Source organism: Camelus bactrianus, chromosome 7 (genome assembly GCF_048773025.1).
Source record: "Camelus bactrianus isolate YW-2024 breed Bactrian camel chromosome 7, ASM4877302v1, whole genome shotgun sequence".
In the NCBI taxonomy this organism is placed as follows: Eukaryota; Metazoa; Chordata; class Mammalia; order Artiodactyla; family Camelidae; genus Camelus; species Camelus bactrianus.
The window spans coordinates 62,685,428-62,711,697 of NC_133545.1; the positions used below are offsets into that span (position 1 = coordinate 62,685,428).

A 26,270-nucleotide genomic window follows, 5' to 3' on the forward strand; every position below is an offset into this window, starting at 1 on the left:
CTGAGGAGGCTTCCGGCGATGGGCGGGGCCCGAGTCGCGCTGGCCGGCCCGCCTGACCGGAAGTGCCCCTCCCGGAGTTACTGGGAGCGCGCGGCGGTTCAGCTTGCAGTCCGCTAGGGTGGCAGCTCGCAAACCTTTTGACCACCACTGAAATTTGAACTTCAGAGAAGCAAGGAATGATTTTTTAATTTGAGCGTATCTCTCGCAATATTCGTTGTTTATCTGAATTCAAATTCAACTGGGCGTCTTGTATTTTCATTTGCTACATCTGGCACTCTTACTTAGGACCCCATTACACTCTCTAAAATTATAATTTAGACCCCCCAGATACTTTTGCTTATATGAGTTATATCCACGGACATTTATGTATTAGGAGTTGACACGTATTTTAAAACCTAAGATGCCACGCGTACTGGCAACCAGACCTGGCTGCAGCTCAGTCCCTTGCCTGCATACCGAGGGATTGCCCAACTCAGGGCTGCATGAAGACTTGATCAATTTCCTGGCTTGGCACATATTTACAAGTCAATAAGTGAGGCTTCTCCTCCAAGCAGTAAAGCTATAGTATCACAAAATGCCTGTGCAGATATACTAGAGTGTTAATAGAATAGAGCAGTATGCTGTGAGGATAAATAGGACTACCAGGCAGGGATGGTGACTTGGAGCGGGTAGGGCTGGGAGTCAAGTTGAGAGGTGAGAGAAATGGCTAGGAGAAAAGAAATCAAGATGTCGCCGGCCCAATCCCCTGCTACCTCATGGATACAGGAGCCACAATTGGCCAGGCTAGGGCTCCCTAAGGTGCCAGGGGATGGATCTCAGATCGACATAAGGTGAGAGAGATACCTAGCTTGGACGCAGGAGAAGTGTTCAGTTGCAGAACATAGAGATAGTTTGGTACCTATGGGGATGTCCGAGAAAATTCTGCTGGTGTATGTGTGTGTGTGTGTGAGAGAGAGAGAGAGAGAGCGCGCGCGAGCTGTGAACACAGAAATAAATACCTCCCAAGGTTTTAACATTCACAAAGAAAGCTGAGTTCCCCAGGGGATTATCACTGTTAGCATGCAGTCTAATTTGCATGATTTAGGTGCTGCATGGTTCATTAAAACTCTTTTTAAAAAAAGAAGATGCATAAAACATATTACAGGGCTTGTTTCAAAGTTGAGATTCACCACATTTTGGGACTTGGTGCGCATGGGCAGCGTAGGGCTCCTTGCTGACGCACACCCTTGTCCTGTATATCTCAGGGGCACTTGGCTACTGAGTCTTCTTTTGTCTGCCTGTCAAATGAGGGTAATGGGGGGGGGGAGAGGGAGAGAGGGAGAGAGGGGGAGAGGGGGAGAGAGGGAGAGAGGGGGAGAGGGGGAGAGGGGGAGAGAGGGGGAGAGGGGGAGAGAGGGAGAGAGGGAGAGAGAGAGATAGAGAGAGAGAGAGAGAGAGAGAGAGAGAGAGAGAGAGAGAGAGAGAGAGAGAGCGCGCGAGCGCGAGCGCGCGAGCGCATTCCTCACCGGGTGATTTGAGGATTCAATGAGCTAGTACATGTGAGGTTTTAAACAACTTTTACATCTGGGAAGTGCCTGATTCAGTGTCAACTCTGAGGCTGGTAAGACAGGAGGAGGCTTTTTTTTTTTTGACCAGGCTGGTCAAGTCATTAGCCAGTCATTCACCCCCTCTCCCCCTGACATGTAAACTTGGAAAAAGTGTAATTAACTCAAGATGCCTGTTAACATCGACCAACCAAAGAGAGAGATTGTGGACTGGACAGAGAGAGAGAGGAGTGAGACCTATGGAACTGCAGGAAAGGAGAAAGAGCCAGGGCAGATGTTCTTGCTGAACTTTTCATCTTTCATCCAGGATGGGCATCACGACAGCACCAACTCCTGCTGCAGTCATACCTTTTGTGTGATAACCCCACGGAATTACTTTGTTTTGCATGTGTACCCCATGTTTCCCACCCCATGCCTTGGCTCAGGGTGTTCTATTTGCCTGGAAGATGCTTCTTCTCAGACGTTACACCCAACCCTACCCACCTTCCCAGAATCAGCTCAGGCATCATTTCCTCCAGGAAGCCTCACACCAGAGGTCACATGTTCTTTCTCCACCCAGGCAGCCAAACACTGTTCCTTGTTCTGGCTCTTCCCTCCTTCTCCATTAGGGTAAACCTTGTACCTGTGTCTCCTCCACTGGACTAGGAAAATGTTGAGGAAAGTTTGCTTTTTCCCTCCTTGGGTTTCTTCTACCTCCCCGTGCCTTGCACTCAGTAGGCACGCACTAACTAGCAGTCTAACGAGTGGGTTAATACATCAATCATCCTTTCTCAGATGAATGAACAGTGTGCATTCAGGACAAGTGTCTGCTCCCGTTCCCTTCCTCGCTGCCCACCACCTCGCCATCTGACTTCTCTCACCAAGCAGCCTCAATCAGGTCTCCCCGGCTCCTCACTGGCCTGCATCTCCCTGTACCATGGCGGGGGCACTGACATCGTCATCATGCACCAGAAAAACCAACACCTGCTTGATCATAAACAAGTCGTACTTATTTGAAATAACTGTGCAGGATCCCTGGTGGAGTCTCACAAGCGTCTTCCTTCTGTTTGGGAGAAGATGATGATGACATGGTGAGGAGGGCACCACTTCCTCTGGAAGGCTTTTGCTAAGGCTTCAGGACTCCCTGACATACAATTGGTTTGGAGATGCAGGCACAGGCTTCCTGAGACTCAGCAAAAAGTGCCTCGGCTGTGACTGAATATTATGAGGCTTAGCAGATGGTGTTGACTCAGAACCCCCCTCCTAGGCAGTGGGGTCCCTGGCCCGCCCCATCTTCCAACTGCCACTCCCCTAACTGTCGCTGAGAACTTTGCTACTCAAGACCCTAGTCTGTGCCTGCCTAGCCTTCAGAGACTGCTGGCACTGGAGCCAAGAAAGCTTCTGAGGACCAGGTGAAAGGCTTATTTTGTGAGTCAGGCATCTGCCAACTATAGTTTCATAAGGAAAACTCAGTTGTCTTTGATTTTTGTTTGTTTGGTTTGGGTTTTGAGTGCTTTAAAAATGTTGCTGCTTCTCCCTCTTCTGATTTGCAGGACGTCTAGGGAAGAAATCAACTTGGTTGTTGGAGCATCTTTTCATCCTTCTCAGCTGACTGTGAAGTTAGCTTTCCTTAGAGGAGTTACCAAAAAAGAGAAATATTTCCTTTTCCCTTCAAAATGTAAATATCTATTATAAAAATTCATACCATTCAGAGTGTATTCCTAAACTCTGCTACGTTAGAGATAACCCATTCCTCTGAGGTTGAATAATTAGCCTGTTTTAAATTCTTTGCAGTTACAAACAATGAATGATGTAATGAACTTCTTTATACATGTATGGTTGCCTATTTGTGTGGATATTTTTATCAGATAAATTCCTAAAATTGTAATTGTTGGGTCTCAAGTAATGCACATTGTGAATTTTGATAGATGCTGCCAAATTACTTACCCCAAAACCTTTACACACTTGCCAACTCCCCTGAAGTTATCTCAGGGCTGATTTAGCCGCTGGGCACAGAAGGCATGTTGCCTAGGGCCCACAATAGTTTTAGGGGTCATGAAAAAATTTTAATTTCTCTCTTTTTAAAAAAATTATTTTATTTATTTTGTGGGGTTTTTTTTGGGGGGGTAACTAGGTTTATTTATTTACTTTAATGGAGGTACTGGGGATTGAACCCAGGACCTCCTGTGTGCTAAGCACACGTTCTACCTCTGAGCTATACCTCCCAATTTCTTTTAAAATCAGGGGGACAAAATGAATATAATGATGAATACATAATATACAGTGAATCTAGCCTGGATTATATTTTTTATACCAATGCAACCATAAAACATACTTTTTCGTATTTTTTTTATGGAGGTGGGACCCATGAAAGCAAATGTGTGCAGGGTCCCTACAAGTCATAATGTGGCCCTGGCTTATCTGTATCTCCACAACATTGAATCTCTGGGAATTCTCTTCTTAGTTTCTCCTTTTAGTTTTTGCCAGTCTTTTATGCAAAAAAAAAAAAGACATTTCACAATTGTTTTTCTTTGTACTTCTTTGGTTATTTGTGAGGTATCGTCCTAAGCTTATTGACCATTTAAATTTCCTTTATCAATTGCCTGTTTATGTTCTTTTCTCATCTTTCTATTGAGTTGCCCATCTTTTCCTTTGTTGAAAAGGTCTTTTTACAGTATAGCAAATATTGCAAATTTTATTTTCAGATTTTTGCATTTAAGATTTATCAGCATCTTTTTCTGATGACATTTAAAGTGTTCCATACCCCAGATTTGTCCAGCATTTCTTTTATGGTATCATTCTTACAAAGGCTTAACACAAATATTCATTGATATTTCCTTCTATAGCTATTAATATTTATGATAATATCTTTAATTAATCTGCAATCCATTTTTTTTTTGTAAAAGAGGTGAAATAGCTATTAAACTTTGTTTTCCAAGCAGAGCGAACTGTTCCAATAGTATGGGACAATAATTTGAAATGCCACCTTTATCAAATATTAAATTCTTGTATATATGAGTCTAATTCTTGAATCTCTTCCACTCCGTTGATCTTTTGCCCTGCCAGCAGCACATTTTTAATTGTATAGCTTATTATATTTTGATTTCTGATGAAGTAAATCACTACCCCTGCTCCTCCCCATAATATTTCCCTTTCAATTTTTTTTCTTGATTATTCTCACTCATTTACTCTTTCCAATGGGCTTTTGAGTTACATTTTCAAGTACTGGGAAACAAATTTTCAGTAAGTTTGGTAAAATTTAGAGATTAATTTGAGGAGAACAGAGCCTGCCTCTCCAAGGGCGTAGCATTTTGTTCAGACTTTGTTCAGATGCCCTCCCCGGTTGGTCTGTTTGTCCAAGCCCTTGCCGGCTCAGCAGTCCCCTCCAACTCCTCCATGGCTCTCTTTGTGGGACAGGAAGCCAGCAGCAGGGGCTTGCCTGAGTCTTCATGTCCCCAAGGAGTTAATGGGGGCCTTTTCCTTTGCCATTTTCAGTCTATTTGGGACTGGTTTTCTAAGAACTGTGCTCTGCTGCAAAGCACTGTGGTCAAGCCCACCATGATCTCTTACCTGGATTTTTGGTCTCCTTGCTCCCACCTTTGCTGACTCTGGCCCATTCTCCACACTGTGCCTCCTGTAATCTTTCTAGTCCAATCTCTGTGGCCCCCTGTTGGAAAACCGTCAGTGATTCCCCATTGCATTAATGACTCATTGCTGCTGTAACAAATTACTATTAACCGAACACCTTAAGACAACACAAATTTATTATCCTATACTTCTGGAAGTCAGAAGTCCAAAATCAGTTTCACTGGGCTAAAATCAAGGTGTCAGCAGGGCTGCCTTCCTTTCTGGAGGCTCTAGGGAAAAATACATTTCCTTGTTTTTTGCAGCTTCTAGAAGCCTCCTGCATTTCTTGGCTCACCATCCCTCCCTGTACCTTGAAAGACAGCCGCTGTATCACTCTGACCTATGCTTCTCTTGTTATCTCTCCTTCTCTGATTCTAATCTTCCTGCCTCTTATAAGTATGGTCCTAAGGACCCTTGTGATTTGATTGGGCCCGCCCAGATAGTCCAGGATCATAGTCCCACCTCAAAGTTCTTACCTTAATCACATCTGCAACATTCCTTTTGCCATACGAGGTACCATGTTCATAGGTTCAGGGATTAGGATGTGGGCATGTTGGAGGGACCACTATTCTGCCTGCCACAGCCATGGCCATCAGGGTGAACTTGGCTTGCCAGCCTCTCAGTGGTCTGCCCCCACTACTCCCCTGTCTCACCTCACTCTGCTCTCCCCTTCGAACTCCCTACTCAAGCCACGTGAATTTCCTATAGTTTCTGGAACCTGCCCTCTCTGCTTCCTTCAGCCCTGGTCCAGGCTATTTCCTCTGCCTGAGAAGACCTTTCCCTGCCTCTTCCCCTGACTGACTCCTTCTCATTTTCCAGCCTTGGCTTAAACCTCACTTTCTCTGGAAGCTTTTGACAACCCCTTTCCTCCCTGTATCTTCTTCCAGACTTTATTAGGACCTCTCACAACATCCTCCATTGTTCCTGGCCCTGCTTATGGTGTCTTTTACTTTTGCTTTTATTTCTATTGCCTTGGGAGACTGACGTAGGAAAACATTTATATTCCTTTTTATATTATTGCTTGTTTGATTACCTTCCCTCCTAAAATGTAAGTTCTTTGAGGGCAAAGGTACCTAGGGCAGCTCCACAAAAGAGGGAGCTTATTAAATCCTGGCTGAGTCAGTCTATTAACATATTGATTTAATAACAGAATGCAAGTGATTTTACCCTATAGGCCTCACATTAAAAGTGTTTGTTCATTATTCATTCAACAAATATTTACTGAGCACTGACTTGGCTCAATACTGAGCCAAAGGAGTTAAAATTAAGGGAAAAAAATCATCTAATGTTATGATGATGCTAAGGTTGTAGTGGTACGATCACAAGGACCTGAATAACAATTCTCCCGCCTCCAGGAAACTGGACTTGGAGGTCAGTGAACCAATAGACTTCAGTTCTGGAGATCATCAACATCTGGTTCAGAAAGCAGCAGACAGTCACACCCAGAGCAAATCTGGTCGGTCCTACACAGCTTCACCTTCACCTGGGTCACGAGAAGCCGGTGGGAATCCACACTCAAAGGCCAAAGAGCGAGAGGATACCTATGTGGTACAAATATCAGAAGAGACCACCCCAGAACACAGCGATCCTTTACCCAGCCCTTTCTCAGAAGCAGCTGTCCGCAGAGGTGAGAAGAAAGAAATAATCTTTTTGGACGAGAAAAGCAAATATTCTCTTAAAATATTTCCACAGAGGGGACTGTAGGATTTAATTTTGCTTTAGTTTCCCCCCTCCCCATGCTTCACCATGAAACTTGACGTAAGGCTGCAATAACAGATGGGCCCTGATTTGTCCAGGGCATTCATAAATTCGTAATGCACATAATATGGTGAGTAACTTGTGGTTTTCTTAGGAAGTAGGAATTAGTCATTGAATGTAGAATGTTCTTACTTACACACAGAGTGTTAAACACAGAGTGTTAAAGTGCTTAAGTTTTAAAGAATATTAATTCAGAGCTCCACATATCAATTCTGTATAGGAAATACATTTAGCAGTGAATAACAAAAGCCTAAAAAACTGTGGCTTAAATAAATGAGAATTTTTTTTTCTTTCATGAAATATGAAGTTGGAAGGTAGGCAATACTAGGCAAATACTGTTTGTCCCCAGTGACCACTCTGCCACCCTTAGGCCTTCTTAGGACCTGGACAACTTGAAGGTGGCCTATGAGCTTTGAATCGCATTGCTGTCTCCCTGTGGCCGTGACGCTCCCTCTAGTGGCTGGAAAGATGCTGTCAGGAGCTCTTAGCTGGCGGCTGAGGCTGCAGTGGCCATGAGGACTCCCTGACATGGCTGGCAGTTCCTGTTGGTTGTTGGCTTTCCTCTTGTGTCTTGAGCTTCTCATCACATGGAGCTGGGTCCCAGGAAGAAGTGTATCAGGTGGACAAGCCCCAGTGTGTAAGCAGTTTATCAAGCCTCTGCTTGCTTCACACATACTAATGTCTCTCACTGGCCAACACAATTTGCACGGCCAAGACCTGCACCAAGGTGGGAGGGCACTACACGTGCTTTGCCTATTTTAAATTCTTATTTGTCTTCTTGTTATTGGATTGTAAGGGTTCTTTATGTATTAGGTCCCTTTTCAGATACATGATATGCAAATATTTTCTCCCAGTTCGTGGGCTTTCTTTCACTTTCCTGATGGTGTCATTGGAAGCACAAAGCTTTTACTTTTGACGGAATCCAACTTTTTTTTCCTTGCTTGCATTTTAGGTGTCATATATGAAAAAAATCATTGCCTAATCCATGCTCACCAAGACTGATACCTAAGCTTTCTTCTAAGAATTGTATTTCTTATGTTTATGTCCATGGTCTCTTTTTAACTAATTAATTAATTTTTATGTATGTATGATATGAGGAAGGGGTCCAAATTCATCCTTTTGTAGGTGGATGTCCAGTTGTCCCAGCACAATTTGTTGAAAAGAATTTTCTTTCTCCATTCAATTGTTCTAGTACACTTGTTAAAAATCAATTGACCACAAATGTAAGGGATTATTTTTGGACTCTTAATTCCATTTCTTTGATCTATATGCCTAGTCTTATAAGGTTGGGCCACATTTAATATTTATTTAATTTTTAGTCCCTGATACATAGTAGATGTGAATTTAATGTTAACTAAGTGGGTATTTTAGTGTAGGCAACACACCTTTGGATATATATGTTCTGGCATTTTGATGAAGATAGTCCCATACCTTTGTTGTCACACTTCCAATGCACAGAAACCACCCAGCAAAAGGACACAGTTGACAATCCTGTAAATCAACTTTAAGCAACTTCCTTCCTTCCTCCTTTCTTCCTTTCTTTCCTTCATCCCTTTTAAAATTGGGATAGGGCCACAAAGAAGTAAATTGTCATCACCAGCGCCATATTCAGAGGGCTCAGGACACACCTGTAGTCAGGTGGAAGTAGGCAAACAGAGATGCCAACACAGTCTGCACTTGGCTTTGGCATGCTGTTCACTTGGAACTCCTTGGTTGTGCTTACAAGGCGTCAGGTTATCTAGTTTCTGCATAAGTAGGAGGGAAGGGAGTGGCTAAAGGCAGGTAGGCTGGAGAGAAAAGCGGTGAAGAAGCTCTGCATGCTCCCTGCAGCCCAAGTCCCTCTGCACCAGTCCCTGGGGCAACGCTGGGCTCCATCTACAAAGCGGGGTAGCTGGATTCCTAACGATGGGCCTGCCACATTCTGAGACTTTCAGATCACTTTTGGTCCTAAGGAGAATTGGGGGTGCATAGGACAGAATTAAACCCCTGAGTTTATCTTTGAAATTTTGAAACTTTCACGGAGAAACCTTCAGATGTCCAATAAAACACCTCTAACAATCTGGACTGAGAATTTTCAAGAGTTCTGCAGAGCTGTATTATTGTCACCCCATTGGCTGGCTCTAAACTAGCACTCCCTTCTCCCTCCTCAAAAAAGGCAGAGGAAACGTTTCTTTCATTAAGCATCAAAAAGAGGTAATTCCATTTATATTTTTTCTTTGAATGTTGCTTCATAAAAATAATATTTCTGTCTCCTCAGCTTTCATTGTAAAAGTGTTCCTCCTCCTGTCAGTGCAATTGCTGGTGACTGGAGCAATCATCAGCATGTTTATTTTCTGGTGAGTCTTCATTACTGATGTAAATTAAATATTAAATTGTCCACGTTAGTTCTCACTGATTTAATTTTGATCATTAAAATATTATCTATTTTTCCTTAATCATTCATAGGATATAACATTTCTATAGCTTTGTTTTTCTCAGGCAACTCTTAGACCAAGGTATTGGTAACATTTCTAGAGTTTAACTTCCTAAGCCAAGAACTTTTTTCCTTACTCTTATTTTGAGCACTATTTTCTTTTTTTGTTTTTCCCAAGCTATTTCCACAGATAAAACTGGATAATGGGGAAAAGGTGAGATTATGGAGGGCTTGGAGGCTGGAACACTGTTAAATGCAGAAATTATTTCAAGGACTAGGGTCTATCACGGCTTAAACCCCTTCTTTGAAACTCTGTATCTATAAACAAACACGTGAGAATGTCATTACTTTTGCTTTGTATACATTTCAATCTCTATTTTTTTAATAAAAACTTTTACTAGGACATTTGCATTTATCCTAATTTGACCTGCAACTTATGACTGTACTTTTTAAAGTACTATTTTAAGCACCAAGATACTATTATATATTTCCCTGTTTCATTTTCCATCTGTCTTTCTCAGCCGTTTAGGGTTTCCCCCCTTTCTTCTCATGAGATTAACTTCTCCTTAGATATTATGCTAATTAGCAAAATAAACTACTTATTGTGTAAATTTTTATTAATTATTTTTTAACCAGTCAGGCTTTAAGAAATTGGGTGATCAAGAATGCCTGGTTCACTTATGCACTTTTGTAAGTATTATTGGATTAAATTTAAAGTGTTGTTGTTTTTTTTTTTTACTAGCTATGGATTGATATTCTTTATTAAAAATTAGGTGAAAGTATAACATTATTGAAATGACAAAATTATAGAGCTGGAAAACAAGCAAATGAGTTGCCAGGAGTTAGGGTTTTGTGTGTGTGTGTGTGTTACCATAAAGGGGTGGCATGACATTTTAATGATGAGACAGTTACACATTTTGATTATGGAGCCAGTTACACGGCCCTACACACAGATCCGTGTCGGCGCAGTGCTCTGACGCAGCATTACACATACACCAGCTGCACCAGTGTCACATTCCTCGTAAATATGTAAAGTGGGGGGAGTGCTGAGTAAAGGGTACAGGCCCTCTGTTCCTTTGCAATTTCCTGTGAATCTACAATTATTTCAAAATAAAAAAGTTGAAAAAAGAACTCACAAGCTATCTGTGGATGACAATGAGGAAAGTTAGTTTTAAAAGCCAAAAAAAAGAGGTAAAGGTAATAATCTACATTTTTGTGTACTTTATAATAATCATTATAAGATAATACATCTATCTATCTATCTACCTACCTACCTATATCATATGATCTAATCACTGGAAGCAAATAACATATGGCTTTAAATTATCCCCAGGCCAGTATTTTTTGTTGTATTTTTTGTACTTGCTTGCTGTGGGAAACTCCGCCGTCAGGTGCCTGCGAATTACATTCTCCTGGGATTATTTGTAAGTAAACCTTGTTAGCAGCTGTTGTCACCTCTGAAATACATTTTCATCAGATTGCTAAATTCATTTCTTTTATTGTGTAAAATCTTCCTGTGGAATAATACAGATAGAAATTATTTGTGAGACATTGTCTTGGTTGAATTCTGAATTCATAAACTTACTTATGAGATGGAATCCACAATCCACACCCTTTTGTAAGCGAGAGAATTCAGGGACCCTGGGCTCCTCCTCTGTGCCAGCAGTCTTGCCTTTGAGGGGACACACACACAGACACACACACGGGGGTTTCCACTTCTGAGTCTTGGCTGCATTTCAGGAGCAGTTAACCTCACTGCCACTGCATCTCTTGTCAGACACAATAAACACATTTTGTTACGGAGAACAGGTTCCACATTTAGTTCACAAATTTGTGTGCAAGAAATGTAATTTTTAAAAATTTTTGTGAAATGTATTTTATTTCTATTTCAAGTCTCCTGACGCTATTTTAATTGAGGTTTCTGTTTATTAATGTTTACACCAGTCCTGCCAAACCTCTCACCTCCTGGAGGCAGTGGACTTTCTGAAACTCACTGATAATAAGCATTTGCTCCTCTTGGGAAAATCCAGGACGGCCATAGTGTGACTCAGTGCATTGGCGGATGATTCTTTCTGGGGGAGTTTGTGTTTGCTCCCACGAATTGCTGACCATCCTTCCCTATGAAGATTTACTTACCAATTGATTTATTTCTCACCTGATTCCATGTCAAAGTTGAGGTAACTGATAAAAAATAACCACAATATAAGGATATGGGATAAATTAGTGGGGAAATCTGGTAGAAGGAAAAATAAGCATAGGAAAATAAAGCCAGAGGCAAGATTAGCGCACAAAATGCACAGTCCTGTGCACTTGAGTGTGATGAACCTAGATTTGGATCTGCGCCTCCTGGTGGTCAGAGCAAGCAAGGACACATGGCCAAGGATGAGAGTCTAAGCATCCTTACCAGGCAGGGGCCAGTGTGATTTGTATGTTGGGAAGAATAGCTTTCTTCTGACCCTGGAGAAGACTGGTTCTCTGATGCCCACATTTGGGCATTTCTTCGGCTGCCAGAGCATTAAGGGATCTTTCTTAGCTGGTATGGATACCCTGCTCATTGCCCAGGTAAACAAGGGGAGTCTCCCAGTTCCTACACTTAAAGTATGGACCACAGTCAGGAGGGGTGGGTGCTAAAAACCAGACAGAGAAAGAGAGGTACTTGGAGTCCTGGGGCAGAGACAATGGGATGGGAAGAGGTATTTTTCTAGAAATTTTTGTATTTTTTGTTTTAAAATTTCAGAGGTTTTAATGTTTAAATAAGAAGAGATCAAAGTTATTGTTAATATCAAAGAAAGCTCTCATCTCTGAGGTTTTGTTGTTTATCTCTAAGCAGGTAACAGCTTAAGGGAAAAATTATAAAAGGCAAGATTGGAAGCAAGCATGTTATTAAAATATCATGTGTATGTGGAATAAATGCACTTTTTTTTTTCTTAATGGAAATAAAGACAGCTTACTTTGGCATGTTGAACAAAGCAGAGAATCAGGCAATTACCTACCTGGTTTGGGAAATCCAGAGAGGCAATCCGGGACTCCCAGGACTCCAGTTCTTTTCTAGTCTCCATCCTGGATATGGCTGGCCAGCTGGAGAAGTTCAAAGCTGCTCTGCAGTTGCACTGCAGATAGGCTGTGTCCTCAGTTTTACTCCTGGAGACTAGAAGTTTCTTTCCTGGCTCTTGCCATGGACCAGAGGGTTAGTGAGTCTCTGCATTTGCCTCTGACAGAGCATCCTGAGGAATGTCCTTAGGCCCTGCAGCTGCTGCTGATTGTAGTTCTCACTGGCCTTTTGGCTGCCCTGGAGACTGACTGTGGGCCTGGACACATCCTCATTGCCTTTTTAGTAATCCTCTGGCTTGACTGCCTTCTGGTGCTCAGCCCTTGCCTCTCTCCCATACTGCTCCATGCCTGGCTCCATTTAGACCATGGGAACCCTCCAGCCCCAATGCAGTCCCCATACAGCCCCAGTGCAGCCCTCCTCTGAGCCCTGGATTGACAACTACCTGTGCAGCTCTACGCTCTGTAGGTAAGTGCCCTCCAGCCCCATCCCTTGGTACTAAGATCTCAAATCCTCATCCCACGTCTGAGATTTGAAGTATTTTATTCTCACCTAAGCACTATGGGAAAGGTGAGTACTGAAACTGTTGGTGATGCATTAGTAGGGATAGCATATTCTGCTCTGATATAATGTTAAGATTCTGTGTGGATGGATTTATTTGATTAATGACAATATGGTCTACAGATAAACCTTTTACCTTGGTTTCCACATTTCTAGTGAATACATATTTAATTCACTAAATATGTTGAAAGTTACTATTATGTCCTAAGAAATTTTTAGTCATAAAAGAATTTTTTCTTGTCAGTCTTAGGGAGAATGTTAAGGAAATGTTTAGTTCCACTCTTTGCTTCCCATATTCAATAGCCTGTAGCTTTGTGTGCTAGGATTATGCATATTCCCGCTAGCTCCCCAGACCCTGCCAAAACGCACACATCTCACACCACCTCCTCTGGATTCTGGCCCTTGAGAATCAGCCTTCTAATTTATCATGAATTTTGTTTTTAGACAATTCTTCAAGGTCTGATGCTAGGAACCGTGTCAGTGTAAGTCTTTGATACACATTTTTTTGTGTGTGTGCTTTTTCTTGAATATTACGTGAGCAATAACCACTGTCTCTGGCTTTAGTTTCTATAATGCCGAGGAAGTGTTATGGGCGACGGGAACAACTGCTCTGGTGACATTATCACTCACTTTATTTGCTCTTCAGACAAAAGTACGTATTACTGAAGCAGATTCCTGTCCTAAGGGAGTGTGTAAATATGTTCCTTTACCCCTCCTGACCCATTCTGCTCCCTCCTCCCTCCTGCTCTCTGCTTTAGGGGGTGGGGGACCTCACCTATGCGCAGTCCTCACCATCTGGCTTCTGGCTTTCCTAGTAACCACGTTAAAAAAAAAAAAAGGAAACAGGTGAAATTAATTTTAATAATGCACTTTATTTAACCCAATATATGTGAAGTGTTATTTCAACATGTAATCAGTATAACAAAAATATTAATGAGGTATTTTACATTCTTTTTTCCGAACTCAAATCCAGTGTGTATTTTATACTTATAGCACATCTCGGTGCAGACTAGCTGCATTTCCAGTGCTCAGTAGCCACGTGTACTGAAAGCACAGTTCTAGTCAAACTCTCTTAGCAAGCATGAGAGTCACCCGGAGAGCTTGTAAAATGCAGATTGCTGAGCTCCACTCCTGGAGTTGCTGCTTCAGAACGTCTGGGGTGGGGCCCAACAATGTACGTTTTTCAGGCGCTGCTAATGCTTCTGGCCTGAGAAACAAGCTCGGTGACCTGGTACTTTGGTTTATTCTCTTTAAGGGTAGGGAGCAAGGGGGGAAATAGACCAATTAGGAAAACACCCTTGCAAGAAAATATCCTGAATTTGAGGATCTTCTTTTGCTTCCTAATCTGATTTTTTTTCAGGCCAAAAGATGAATATTTCCCTTTCTCTAGAAAATTCTAATCTCCCCGAGGCTGATTTGGTTACTGATTTATAGAAGCAAAACCAAAAAGCATATTAACAAATTTTAAGATTAAAAAAGAATAATTAACAGTAATTTTTGAAAGCTTAGTGTATATATATATATATATGTGTGTGTGTGTTTTATTAAAATACATACATACAAATGTGAAAAAGGTACCCAGTTAACATCGTGGTCTATTTAATTCCATTAATGTATTCTATGCAAATGTTTTAAGAATATGAATAATTATGATCATACTATACATACAAATTTACATCCTACTTATTCAATGTACCTTTCTTATTAGGGAAAATCTCATACAAATACAAACAATAGAATAGTTTAATGAACTCCCATATGCCCATTACCTAGTTTCAAAAATTATGAGTTTGTAGCTCCTGTTATTTCATCCATATCCTACTTTTTTCTCCCTCCTGAGGCAATACAACACTTTATGTAGCATTTTTCAGTGCCTGGGACTAACGGATTTCCACAGTTCTCTAAACTAGGCAGAATGAATTATTAGCAAATAGGCCAGTTCCTGTCTGTGGGGTACACGATGCACCTGTAAACGTCTTGAAGTTCCTTATGGATGATAATCAGGTTGTTTTCTGTTGTTCAATGTCTCCTCAGTGGGATTTCACCTTGCTAAATGGAATGCTGTTTGCTTTACTCTTCGTGCTTATAATCTACGGAATTCTTTTAATCTTCATACGATCGTATGTAAGTGGGGTCTCCTTTGCAAACCTCAGAGAACTGTTAGAAACACAGGCTGACGTGCCAATTGTGTTAGTCTGGATCCTCTCTCCACCCCACATGGCACCGTTCAGGGACGGAGTCTGGAGCAAATGTGGAGAGGCAGGAGCATAGGGTCTGGCCCCGTGGTCTGGCTGTGAGTGGCCCTTGTGTGGAGACCCTGTTGGAGGCTGGGTCCATTGAGGACTGGCCTGGGGCTTGTGACTATTTGACTAGAGCCTCAGGGCCAACTTGGTCCTACTGCTGAATCAAAGAGTTACTGTGGCAACAAGTGGACTTGCCATGGTCTTCAGACATAAAACCAACACCTCTGCCTGGATTGGTTTAGTTTCATGAACAACTACGTAAGGCTTACATAACTGAGGAGGTAACATCTATATTTTAGAGATAAACTCAATGACATCACAAAGACATGTCTTAAAAGGCCACAGCTTCCCACTTGTTATTACTGACAGTAGCAGGTGGTGCTGTATTTATTAGGTGGGTTCCGTAGGTCTTTGCCATACCACTTAGGAGCAGTTAAGAAACTATGTTTCCTACTAGATATATGAATCCTAGTTCCCAGTCTAAACTTCCTTTCACAAATAATCAACAATATATAATCTTTAAATGGAAGACTGACAGAACCTTGTCCTAAGTAGGCATGCTATGAGACTCTGGCAATTTGGAATTCTTCAGACTCCAATTGTCAGCTGTCTTCTCACTCCTGGCTCAGTCCGGGAATACTGCATCCCACACTGTGTCACTGCCCTCTGAGTTCCCTCCTTCCCCCAAATGCTCCCCTGGCTAGCAGAGTTCTCCCCACCCCTCTACGACCAGCTCTCGCATCCTGAAGAGTGAAGGCCATTATTCTTCTCAGATATTATACACCACTTCCTTATCCTCTTCCTGTATACAGCCAAACACTCTGGCATTTAGACCAATTTGTCGCATATTATGATCAGTGCTCTTTGGGTTGCAAGAAACACATACCACTCAGACTAGCTCAAGGCAAAGACCCAGAGACTCTCATGGAACTCCTGGGTGGGAAGAAGAGCCAGAATTCACAGGCATGGAAATGCCACCTCCCTTTCTTGAACTCGGTGGATTGGCCATCTCTGCTTGTGAAGGAATAGCTCCAGCACTAGCTAAGGGTGCAACTGCTGCCTGGATCCCTCTGTCCTGGGAACTGACTTCTGACTGGCCTCGTGCATCTGTTTGATCCTGGTTATATATAAGAGGCTCCTCATCCATTGAGAGATTTGCTGCTATTGGAGTGATGTCTTCCACCACTCTTCAGTCAGCTCTAGCAAGGGTGTCTGAGGGTCACGGTGTTCCCAGAGCTGAAGGGAGGGCAGATTCTCGAGAAGAGCCACGTGGATGGGGCAAAAAGGGAAACGTACCTAGTACCTTCCACTTGCCCTTCCGTGCATGAGATGTTTAGCACTTACTTGATGAACCTTGTTTGACGTATGTAAGGCTAGTTTTCACTTGCTTGCTGAATGGAATTGAGTGGATGCTATTGACCGACTATGTTCAAGAAAGGATTAATTACCCCCATAGCTTTGATTTTCTTCATATTAAGTCCTTGTCTGACAGCAATGACCTAAGTGACCCCTTGCATTGTTCCAAATATTGATCTTAATGTGCAATTGTTTCCTTTCTTTTCGCAGTGGTTGCATCTATTGTATGCTGGACTTGGAACTGTGGTCTTCTCACTGGTAAGTCCATTTCTCCCTCTCTTTGCCAGAGTATGGAATGTGTACTGATGGGGCCTTAAGCCCTTCTGCTGGGCCGGGAGTCAAGTGGAGTCAGTAATTCACTGGAAAGCCCTCCAGGCAACTTGCTCCTTCGTCTCTTTTTTCTTCCTCCTCCTCTTCCTTCTCTTTATTTTTTATAATGACAATTCTTTTTAAAGCAGTTTTTGGTTCACAGTAAAACTGAAAGGAAGGTACAGATACTCCATATACTCCAGCATCGTACATGCATGGCTTCCCTCATTATCAATATCCCCCACCAAAGTGGTGTATTTATTACAATTGATTAACCTACACTGGACACATCATAATAACCAGAAGTCCATAATTTACATTAGTGTTCACTCTTGGTGTTATACATTCTATGGGTTTGGACAAATGTATAATGATATATATATCCAGCGTTGTAATATCATACAGAGTATTTTCACTGCTCTAAAATTCCTCTGTACTCTGTTGTTCCCACCCCTGCCAACCACTGATCTTTTTACGGTTTCCAAGTTTTGCCTTTTCCAGAATGTCATAGAGTTGGAATCATGCAGTTTGTAGGCTTTTCAGATTGGCTTCTTTTACTTAGTATGTACACTTAAGATTCCTCCATGTCTTTTCAAGGCTTGATAGCTAGTTTTTAGCACTGAATAATATTCCATCATCTGGATGTACCACAGTTAATTTATTCATTCACCTGCTGAGGGGCATCTTGTTTGCTCTCACGTTTTTGCAATAATGAATAAAGCTGCTATACACATGCATGTGCAGGTTTTTGTGTGGACATGAGATTCAGCTAGATACTAAGGAGCATGATCACCGGATCATATGGTAAGAGTATGTTTAGCTTTGTAAGAAACTGCCAGATTGTATTCCAAAATGGTTGTAACATTGTGCACACCCACTAGCAACGTATGAGAGTTTCCATTGCTCCACATCCTCACCAGCATTTGGTGGTGTCAGTGTTCCAGATCTTGGCTATTCTAATAGGTGTGTAGTGGTATTTTATTGTTATTTTAATTTGCATTTCCCTGATGACATATGATGTACAGCATCTTTTCATATGCTTACTTGCCAACTGTATATCTTCTTTGGTGAGGTGGCTGTTAAGTTCTTTGGCCCATTTTGTAATCAAGTTGTTAGTTTTCTTATTGTTGAGTTTTAAGAGTTCCTTGCATATATAGGATAACAGTCCTTTATCAGATGTGTCTTTTGCAAATATTTCCTCCCAGTCTGTGGTTTGTATTCTCATTCTCTTCACATGGTCTTTCACAGAGCAGAACATTTTAATAAAGTCTAGCTTATCCAGTCTTTCTCTCATAGATAGTATTTTTGGTGTCCTATCTGAAAAATCATCACCATACCCAAGGTCATCTAAGTTTTCTCCTGTGCTATTTTCTAGTTTTATGTTTTACATTTAAGTCTATGATTCATTATGAGTCACTTTTGTAAATGGTGTAAGGTCTGTGTCTAGAGTGACTTTTTTGGCATGCAGATGTCCAGCTGCTTGAGTATCATTTGTTGAAGAGGCTATATGTGCTCTACTGTATCGCCTTTGCTCTTTTGTCAAAGACCAGTTGGCTATATTTATGTGGGTCTCTTTCTAGTTCTCTAATCTGTTCTGCTGCTCTACTTGTTTAGTCCTTTCAGCAATAGCAAACTGTCTTGATTACTGTAGCTTTATAGTAAGTCTTGTGGTTGGGTAGCATCAGTCCTTCAACTTTGTTCTTCTCCTTTAGTATTGTATTGGCTATTCTGGGTCTTTTGCCTCTCCATATAAACTGTCAATATCCACAAAAGAACTTGCTAGCATTCTGATTGGGTTTATATTGAATCTGTAGATTAAGTTGGGAAGAACTGACATTTTGGCAATACTGAGACTTCCTATCCATAAACATGGAATGTCTCTCCATTTATTTAGTTCTTCCTTGATCTCATTCATCAGAGCTTTCTAGTTTTCTTCATATAGTTCTTGTACATATATTGTTAGATTTATATGTAAGTATTTAATATTTTCAATGCTAATATAAATGATATAGTGTTTTTAATTTCCAATTTCATTTATTCATTATTGCACAGAGGAAAGCAATCGAGTGTTGTATAGTAATCTTGTATCCTACAACCTTGCTATAATTGCTTATTAATTCCAGAATTTTTTGTTGTTGATTCTTTCAAATTTTCTACATAGATGATCATGTCATCTGCAAACAAAGGGGTTTATTTCTTCCTTCCCAATTTGTATACTGTTCATTTCCTTTCCTTGCCATATTGCATTAGCAAGAATCTTCAGTATGATGTTGAAATGGAGGGGACATCCTTACCTTGTTCCTGTTCTTAATGGGAAAGCTTCAAGACTTGCTCCTCCTTAAAAGATCATATTAAAAATCATCACCCTCAGGAGAGTTGGGTAGTCTTCCTAATCTATGAAAACATTATTTTTCTTGAAATATACAACATTTAAGAAGAGAATGAAGAATTATTTATAAGCTTTGCAACTAATTTGTGGTAGAGGTATAGTTTCTATTCTTTCAAACCAGTTTCTAGTCTAATAAAATAGAAACTTCTTACAGGAAACTGGCAGAGGCCATTGCTATTGCATCTGGGGATTTATTTCACTCTATTTAGTCCCATCTCTTGCTGCCACATCTTTAAAATAATTTTAAGGAACACTGTATTATAAAAGTAATACATACAAATGTTTAAAAATTCAAACAACACACATTTTTATGAAATAGAAACCAGAATCTCCCTTGTATCCCTCTTCCCCAGAGGTAACCACTGTTAACAGTTTCTTGTGAGACCTTTCAAAATTTACACATATATAGCCACAAATTTACTCTCTGCAGTATACTTATTGATGCTTAAATAATTTTTCCAGATTATTTAGGACACTTATTTGATACAACTGTACAATTTTAGCTAATTCTTCTTTCTTTTCTTTAAGTATTTGGTGATGGATGTACAGCTGATGGTGGGAGGGCGCCACCATCATTCCAACCTGGACCCTGAAGAGTATGTGTTTGCTGCCCTGAACATCTACATGGACATAATCAACCTCTTCCTTTTTATTTTGCAACTGGTTGGACTGGGACGGTAGTCATAAAGCCAAGGCTGGCTTGTGCAGAAAAAAGGGAAGGAGGGATGCCTGTGAAGTGTTGCCGGGCTCAGACGTGCAGAGGTTACCAATCCATAAGCCCTTTTATTTAAAAAAAATTTTTTAAATACTTAATTTTTTTTGTCAAGTGAAAGCAAGCATTCAGTAGATGGTAGCTGTAGCTGTTATATGTTTTTAGTTCCATTGTCACATTGCAAAACTTTCTGGCAGACACTTCTGATCTTTATAAATTCAAAAGATGAGCACAAAATTACATACTTAAAAACATTTGTAAGATGCACATTACTTTGTTGAGGTTTTCCAGGCACTATTTAAAGCTGTAAACATCTCTCTACATGAATAAAATTGATTACAGAAACCTACATTTACTCCATTCTCTTCTCTTCATTTGGACATTCTGTGGGAATATTTTGGCACCTGACTTTAAAAAATAATTTTCTTTTTTAAAAGAGTAAGATAAATCAAAGAGTTCTGCTTTTCTCTTAGATTCCAGAGTCAGACCGGAGAAGTGAATTCTATCATGAGCAATCTCTTTGCTTCTGTCTCGAGCAATCTCTTTGCTTCTATCTCAAACCATCTATTTGCTCCCAGGGAAGACTTTGGAGTCTAAACCACTTCAATGTCTGGCATGAAGATACATGAAGGGGCTGTTTCCAGCATAAGTGAGTTGTGCGGGGGGGGGGGGGAGAATGGGGGAGTTAGATGGACTCTTCTGGTCTCCCTAGATTTATCATAGATCTTTATTTCCAGATTTAACTGAACATACAGATCTCAAGTAAGATGTATGGACTTAAGTACAAGTACTATAGTCACATACACCTGACTTTCTGATTACCTGTTGTTTCAGATTAGCCATGTCACCATTAATTTAGTAGTTTCTTATTGTGTTTATGATCTCTTACTACTACCAACAAAGTCCTGAAGTCTGAAACATGAGCAAATAGAAAAGAAAGGGACTTTCAATAACCCAGCAAAAAATCTGGGAGGAGGACCTTCTAAAGCTTCTGGGTCAGCATATCTTAAACATCACCATGTTATATGGACATCTGCTGAAGGCTTTGGTACGAAAGTCATGGTGAATTAATTCCATGCAAGAAAGCAAATTCAGCCGGGATGCTTGAGGTTTTGTATATTCTTTTGGCATCAAGATAACCTTCCTGCATATAATAGGGATATGCTGGCCAACTTCTTTCTTCACTGAAGTTTCTGCTGTCCCTGTACCACATTAGGCACTTCTTTATCTCAGCAATGTCCCAACCACACACAGCAGCCCACTGTGAGTCTACTGTATGTGCCACCACATAGCAGTGGTGACTTGGTGACTCGGTTAAAACAAATTCTAACGCTTCTATGACAATCTTTTGACTTTTACATTTAGTAAGGACTCTGAGCGAGACATACCTTTTAGAATCAGTCTATCAAACAAGTAGATTAATTTGTTCTCAATGTTAGAAATTCATCTTTTGAGAAGAGAGTCCACGATTTGAAAATCTGTCAGGAGTGGTCCCAAATCCAATGATGGGTACACATTTGTAAATCAAATCAAGATGTCCATAATGGGGCAGTGGAAGCTTAAAGAAAAAGAGAGAATTCATAGAAAAATTTAGGTTATATTTTATGTAATGCCCACAAATGTTGGGCCTAAAATTTACTTTTAACTTTTCTCTTTTATATTATCCCAAATAGGTATTCCCTCATCCAGATTTAGGCATGGTTTGCTGAGCAAATGTATCTCCACACAAGTAGACCCTGGTTAAACTACTCATGTTAAAGGCTGGTGCACAGTTAGTCATGGCCTTTCAAAAATCAGTGTGCCACTTTGCACTCACAGGCTCAAAGAATGTCAGTGGCCAAAGTGCTGTGGCATATATTTGACATTACTATAGTATTACTATACTACTACTGTCATATGTTGGCAGTTTCAGTATCTTTTTCTTAACCAAAGTCCTTGAAACAAATGCATCAACTGCAATGGTTCCCAAGTTGTAGCAATACTGATAGCTTGTAATGCACTAAGATAACATCTGATTTATCAAATTGTTGCTCTAAAGCAGGGGTCAGCAAACATATAATGCAACCAAAATTTGGCCTGCTATCTTTTCATTTCTTAACATTTTATTTTGAAATAACTATAGATTCGTAGGAAGTTGCAAAGATAATTCAAAGAGGCCCTGTGTACTCTTTACCCAGTTTCGTCCAATGGTTATCTTTTACATAAGGTACAATATCAAAATCAGGAAACTGACACTGGTATAATACGTATGTATAGTTCTGTCATTTTATCACACGCAGATTCATGTTGCCCCCACTGTAACCAAGACACAGACTGTTCCATCACCACAATATCCCTTGTTCTACCCGTTTATAGTCACACATATACCTTCCTTCCCCATAGCATCCTTAACTCCTGGTAACCACTAATTTGTTTCCATCTCTTATTATTTTGCCATTTAAAAATGTTAAATGAATGTAATCATACAGTATGTGACATTTGGAGATCGGTTTTTTTTCACTCAGCATAATGCCCTTGCAGTCCATTCAAGCTGTGTCACTAGTTCACTCCCTTTTATTGCTGAGTGGTATTCCATTGCGTTGATATATGGATATACCACAGTTAATCATTCAGCTACTATAGGATATTCTGGTAGATTCGTTTTTGGCTCTTACAAACACAGCTTCTTTGAACAACTGTGTACAGGTTTTTATAGACCTAAGTTTTCACTTCTCTGTGATAAATGCCGAGGAGAGTAAATGCTGGGTCATATAATTATACGCTTAGTTTTTAAAGAAACTATCCAACTATTTTCCAGGGTGGCTGTACCATTTTACATTCCTACCAGCAGTGTATGAGTGACCCAACTTCTCTGCATCCATGGCAGCATTGGTGATGATACTAATTATTTTGTCCACTCTGACAGGTGTGTAGTGTATCTTACCTGGATTTTAATTTGCATTTCCTAACAGATAGTGATGTTAAACATCTTCTCATGAACCTTTTTGTTAGCCATACATCTTTTTTGGTGAAATGTCTCTTCATGTCTTTTGTCCAGTTTTTACTGGATTGTTTTTTACTGTTGAGTTTTGAGAGTTCTTTATATATTCAAGATATGTGGTTTGCAAACATATCTGTAGCTTGTCTTTTCATCTTCATAAAGTCTTTTGCAGAACTAAGCTTTAAATTTTGATGAAGTCCACATTATCAATTTTTTCTTTTATGGATTATGCTTTTGGTATCAAGTGTAAGATTCTTTGCTTAACCTGGACCATAAAGACATTCTACTATGTTTTTACTAAAAGTCTTATACTACTTATTTCAAGTTTTACATAGTGAGGTTTAGAGATTCATATAACTCTAAATCTGTCTTTATAACTGTCTTATAACTTATTGTTCCAGCACCATTTATTAAAAAGATTATCCTTCCTCCACTGAATTACTTTTGCACCTTTGTCAAAATCAGTTGATGATTTTTTTAGGGGGTGGCTATTATTCTCTGTTGCGTTCTATCCATCTATGTGTCTACCCTTCCACCAGTATCACAGTCTTCATTAATGTAGTCTTGAAGCTGGGTAAAATGATTTCCCCTACTTTATTTTTCTTTTTCAAAGTAGTTTTAGTTGTTTTAGTTCCTTTACCTTTCCATGTTTCTAGAGTATTTCTAAATTTTACTAGCTACAAGAAAACGTTGCTGGGCATTGGTAGAAGCTGCTGCCAAGCAACTGAAGCAAGCCCGGGCATTCTGTGGACTGAGGCTCCCACTAAGCCGGTGGCTTTGCTTCAGGGTGAAATTGTGCATAAAATACCCCCCAAAGGGGTAGTTACCAATTTTTCATGTAAAAGTAAGACTTACTGCTACGGTCAGGCTAGCCACACTCTCTAATATACCGTTTGTTTGACTTGCAAGGCCTACTGGGACCATGTTAATTCTCCAGTTCCAGGTAACCCACCCATAAGTGGAGGTGTCACACTAGTGAGTCCCAAGGCCTCCGTGGGTCAGGCATTCAGTTTCAAGAGCCTAGGAGCCAGTTTAAAGCTGCCTTTCTCCTAAATGGGTGCATTTGGTAGCTGCCTCCGGCAGGTGGCAAAGTTGTGCTGGGCAACGGCCTGAGTATTTGGGCTGCCTCCAAACCTTTAAAAAAAGGAACGATTTCACTTTCTCCTTCCGGATTTCTCTGTTGTTTCTGCTGGATCACCAGAGAGGGGACGAGCAGGCAGGATGGGGAGTGATTTATGTCCCGCTCTTACCTCTCTACATGTGGCAGTCCCTCAAATGAGAAGCCCCACTGACAATCATGAGACAGGTACTTGTGGGCACACATCAATTTCATTAGACATTCGGTATTGGGAGCCACATTACATTCCATCACCCAAAGGGCTCCACTAACAAGGGAAGCCTCCCTTCTCCACTATGGGGTGTGTTCAAATTCTTTTTTCATGGCCGAACAGTCTCAGATGCATGTGAGTCAGGAGCTACAGCAGGTGGCAAATAGATGCCAGGTCACCCTGTCACTCCAACAGACAGGGTAAAGAGCCCAAGAGGTGGGGGGCGGGGCTGCAGGGAGAGACAGTTGTTGGCCTTTCTGTCCTTTAGCCCCTTGCTCCAGGGCTGTCAGCATCCAGAGAGAGCAGGGCCCAGGAGTTTCTTTCTTCATGCACACTTGCACCTTTACCTGCAGTCCTTGGCACCTTCTGTCTCTCTTACACCCAGCGCCTCGCCCTCACTGCTGGCTTTGTCAGGGGTCAGGGGCCAGGGCTTGAGGTGGCCTCATCTGTACTTGTAGGCGAGGCTTTGCAGCCCCTTTTGCTGCAACTCTTTGCAGCCTACATGAACTTCTCATGTTTTTGGTCCACTCAAAGCTCTCAAAGAGTAAGGTTCTTACTGCTGATGCCATTTTTTTCACATTCGGGGCTCCCTGACTCTCGGCAGCCACAGCCACACTGCCTTTCACGTGCATCCACAGAACTGCTGACTCCTTCTCATGAAAACTTTCCTTCTGGTCTGCCTGTAGGAGTTAGCCACAATCCAGGCACCATTTGGACAGCTTGTTTCAACTCTACCTCTTATCCTTAAGCCTGTAAACATTAGTTCAACTCCTGTTCAGTAAAAGGCAGGACAGTGGGAACCCTTACTCCCCCACCTCTTATTTATCACTTGGGTGAGAGCATTTACTGCCAGATAGATTCCAGGGAGTCTTCTATTCCAGAACCTGGCCCGTGGTTCCTCTTCCAGAAAATCATGTCTCTCTTAGCATTCCATCCTTGCTGCCAAAATTCTTGGGTCTGGGATTTGATTTTACCATATTTACAAGCCAGTAAAAGTTAGCCTGTCAGTTTCATGGATGCTGACAGCAGACACGAGATCCTAGGTTACAGGCAAAGGATTTTCTCATTCACGGCCAGCATGCAGAATAAACGTCAGCGTATTCGTATCAGCTTCCCTTGTCTCCATTCCACAGGGGCAACACAATGGGCCGAGTTAATGTCAAGCATGCAGTGCATTTGTGTCACAGTTGAGGAACAGAGTATGAGGAATCCAGTGCTTATCAGCAAGTCTGCTCCTCAGGCTCAAGGTTACTAGCTGTGTACATCCTGAGAGTGGCCCAGGCAAAATCACTGTCAGGCCTTGCAGTCTTGGCACACTCAGCAAGATGTATGCCAAAGCTCGAGAACTAGACTGCCTCATCTGATAATTATCCTTTTCTATACTGTGTTTTGTTCATTCCTTCATGAAGCTCTTGCTCAGCCTGTCTGTGAACTGATGCCTCATGCAGGCTAAGCCCTTGTGCAAAGGCTGGCTAAGAGATGATATACAGCCCGATCAGGAATATTTTTAAACTAAAGTTTTAAAGAGTGAAGAAGAATAATTCCTTCAAAACCTTGGCCACCACTCAGTTTGTCAGCTACCTGTCAGTTCGAAGTGCAACAGAGAGCTAAAGGAAACTTTCCTGGTCCATCTTTCTTAAAGAAGTATGACTACTCCTAGTTTCTAAAATAAAGACAGTCACGTACTAATCTAGACAGAGCCACTTACAAAAAGAAAGAAATCTACTACTCTAGAGAGAAGATGATAACAACTGACAAGGCAGTAACATACTGTTGCAAAGGTGACAACCCAGTAATCATGCCCACAGCCCAGGGCTGACGTACAACTAGTACTCAGCCCAAGAGCCAAGCACGTGAACATTTTTTTCCCATGGAGTTTTAATTTCAGCTTAAAAAAAAACCAAACCAAAATCTACATTATCATGTAATATTTAGATTCCAAGATTTTACTTGTTAGAGATTTACTAACTAAACTTTTAAAATTATGACTGAACTTCAATATGTCTCAGATATAAATTCAAA

The 26,270-nt window shown here is 41.1% G+C and overlaps 1 protein-coding gene across 1 annotated transcript; it reads left to right on the forward strand.

Annotated features, from left to right (window-relative positions):
- Positions 1–18: 18 nt before the first annotated feature.
- On the forward strand, positions 19–20,257 carry LOC105072511 (protein lifeguard 2-like). The gene is given in 11 exon segments (XM_074366618.1): positions 19–108; positions 2,319–2,528; positions 6,462–6,777; positions 9,166–9,248; positions 9,962–10,011; positions 10,655–10,745; positions 13,376–13,413; positions 13,496–13,583; positions 14,966–15,055; positions 16,741–16,788; positions 19,757–20,257. Coding segments are annotated over 11 exon segments (1,257 nt in total). The 3' UTR covers positions 19,910–20,257.
- Positions 20,258–26,270: the final 6,013 nt, after the last annotated feature.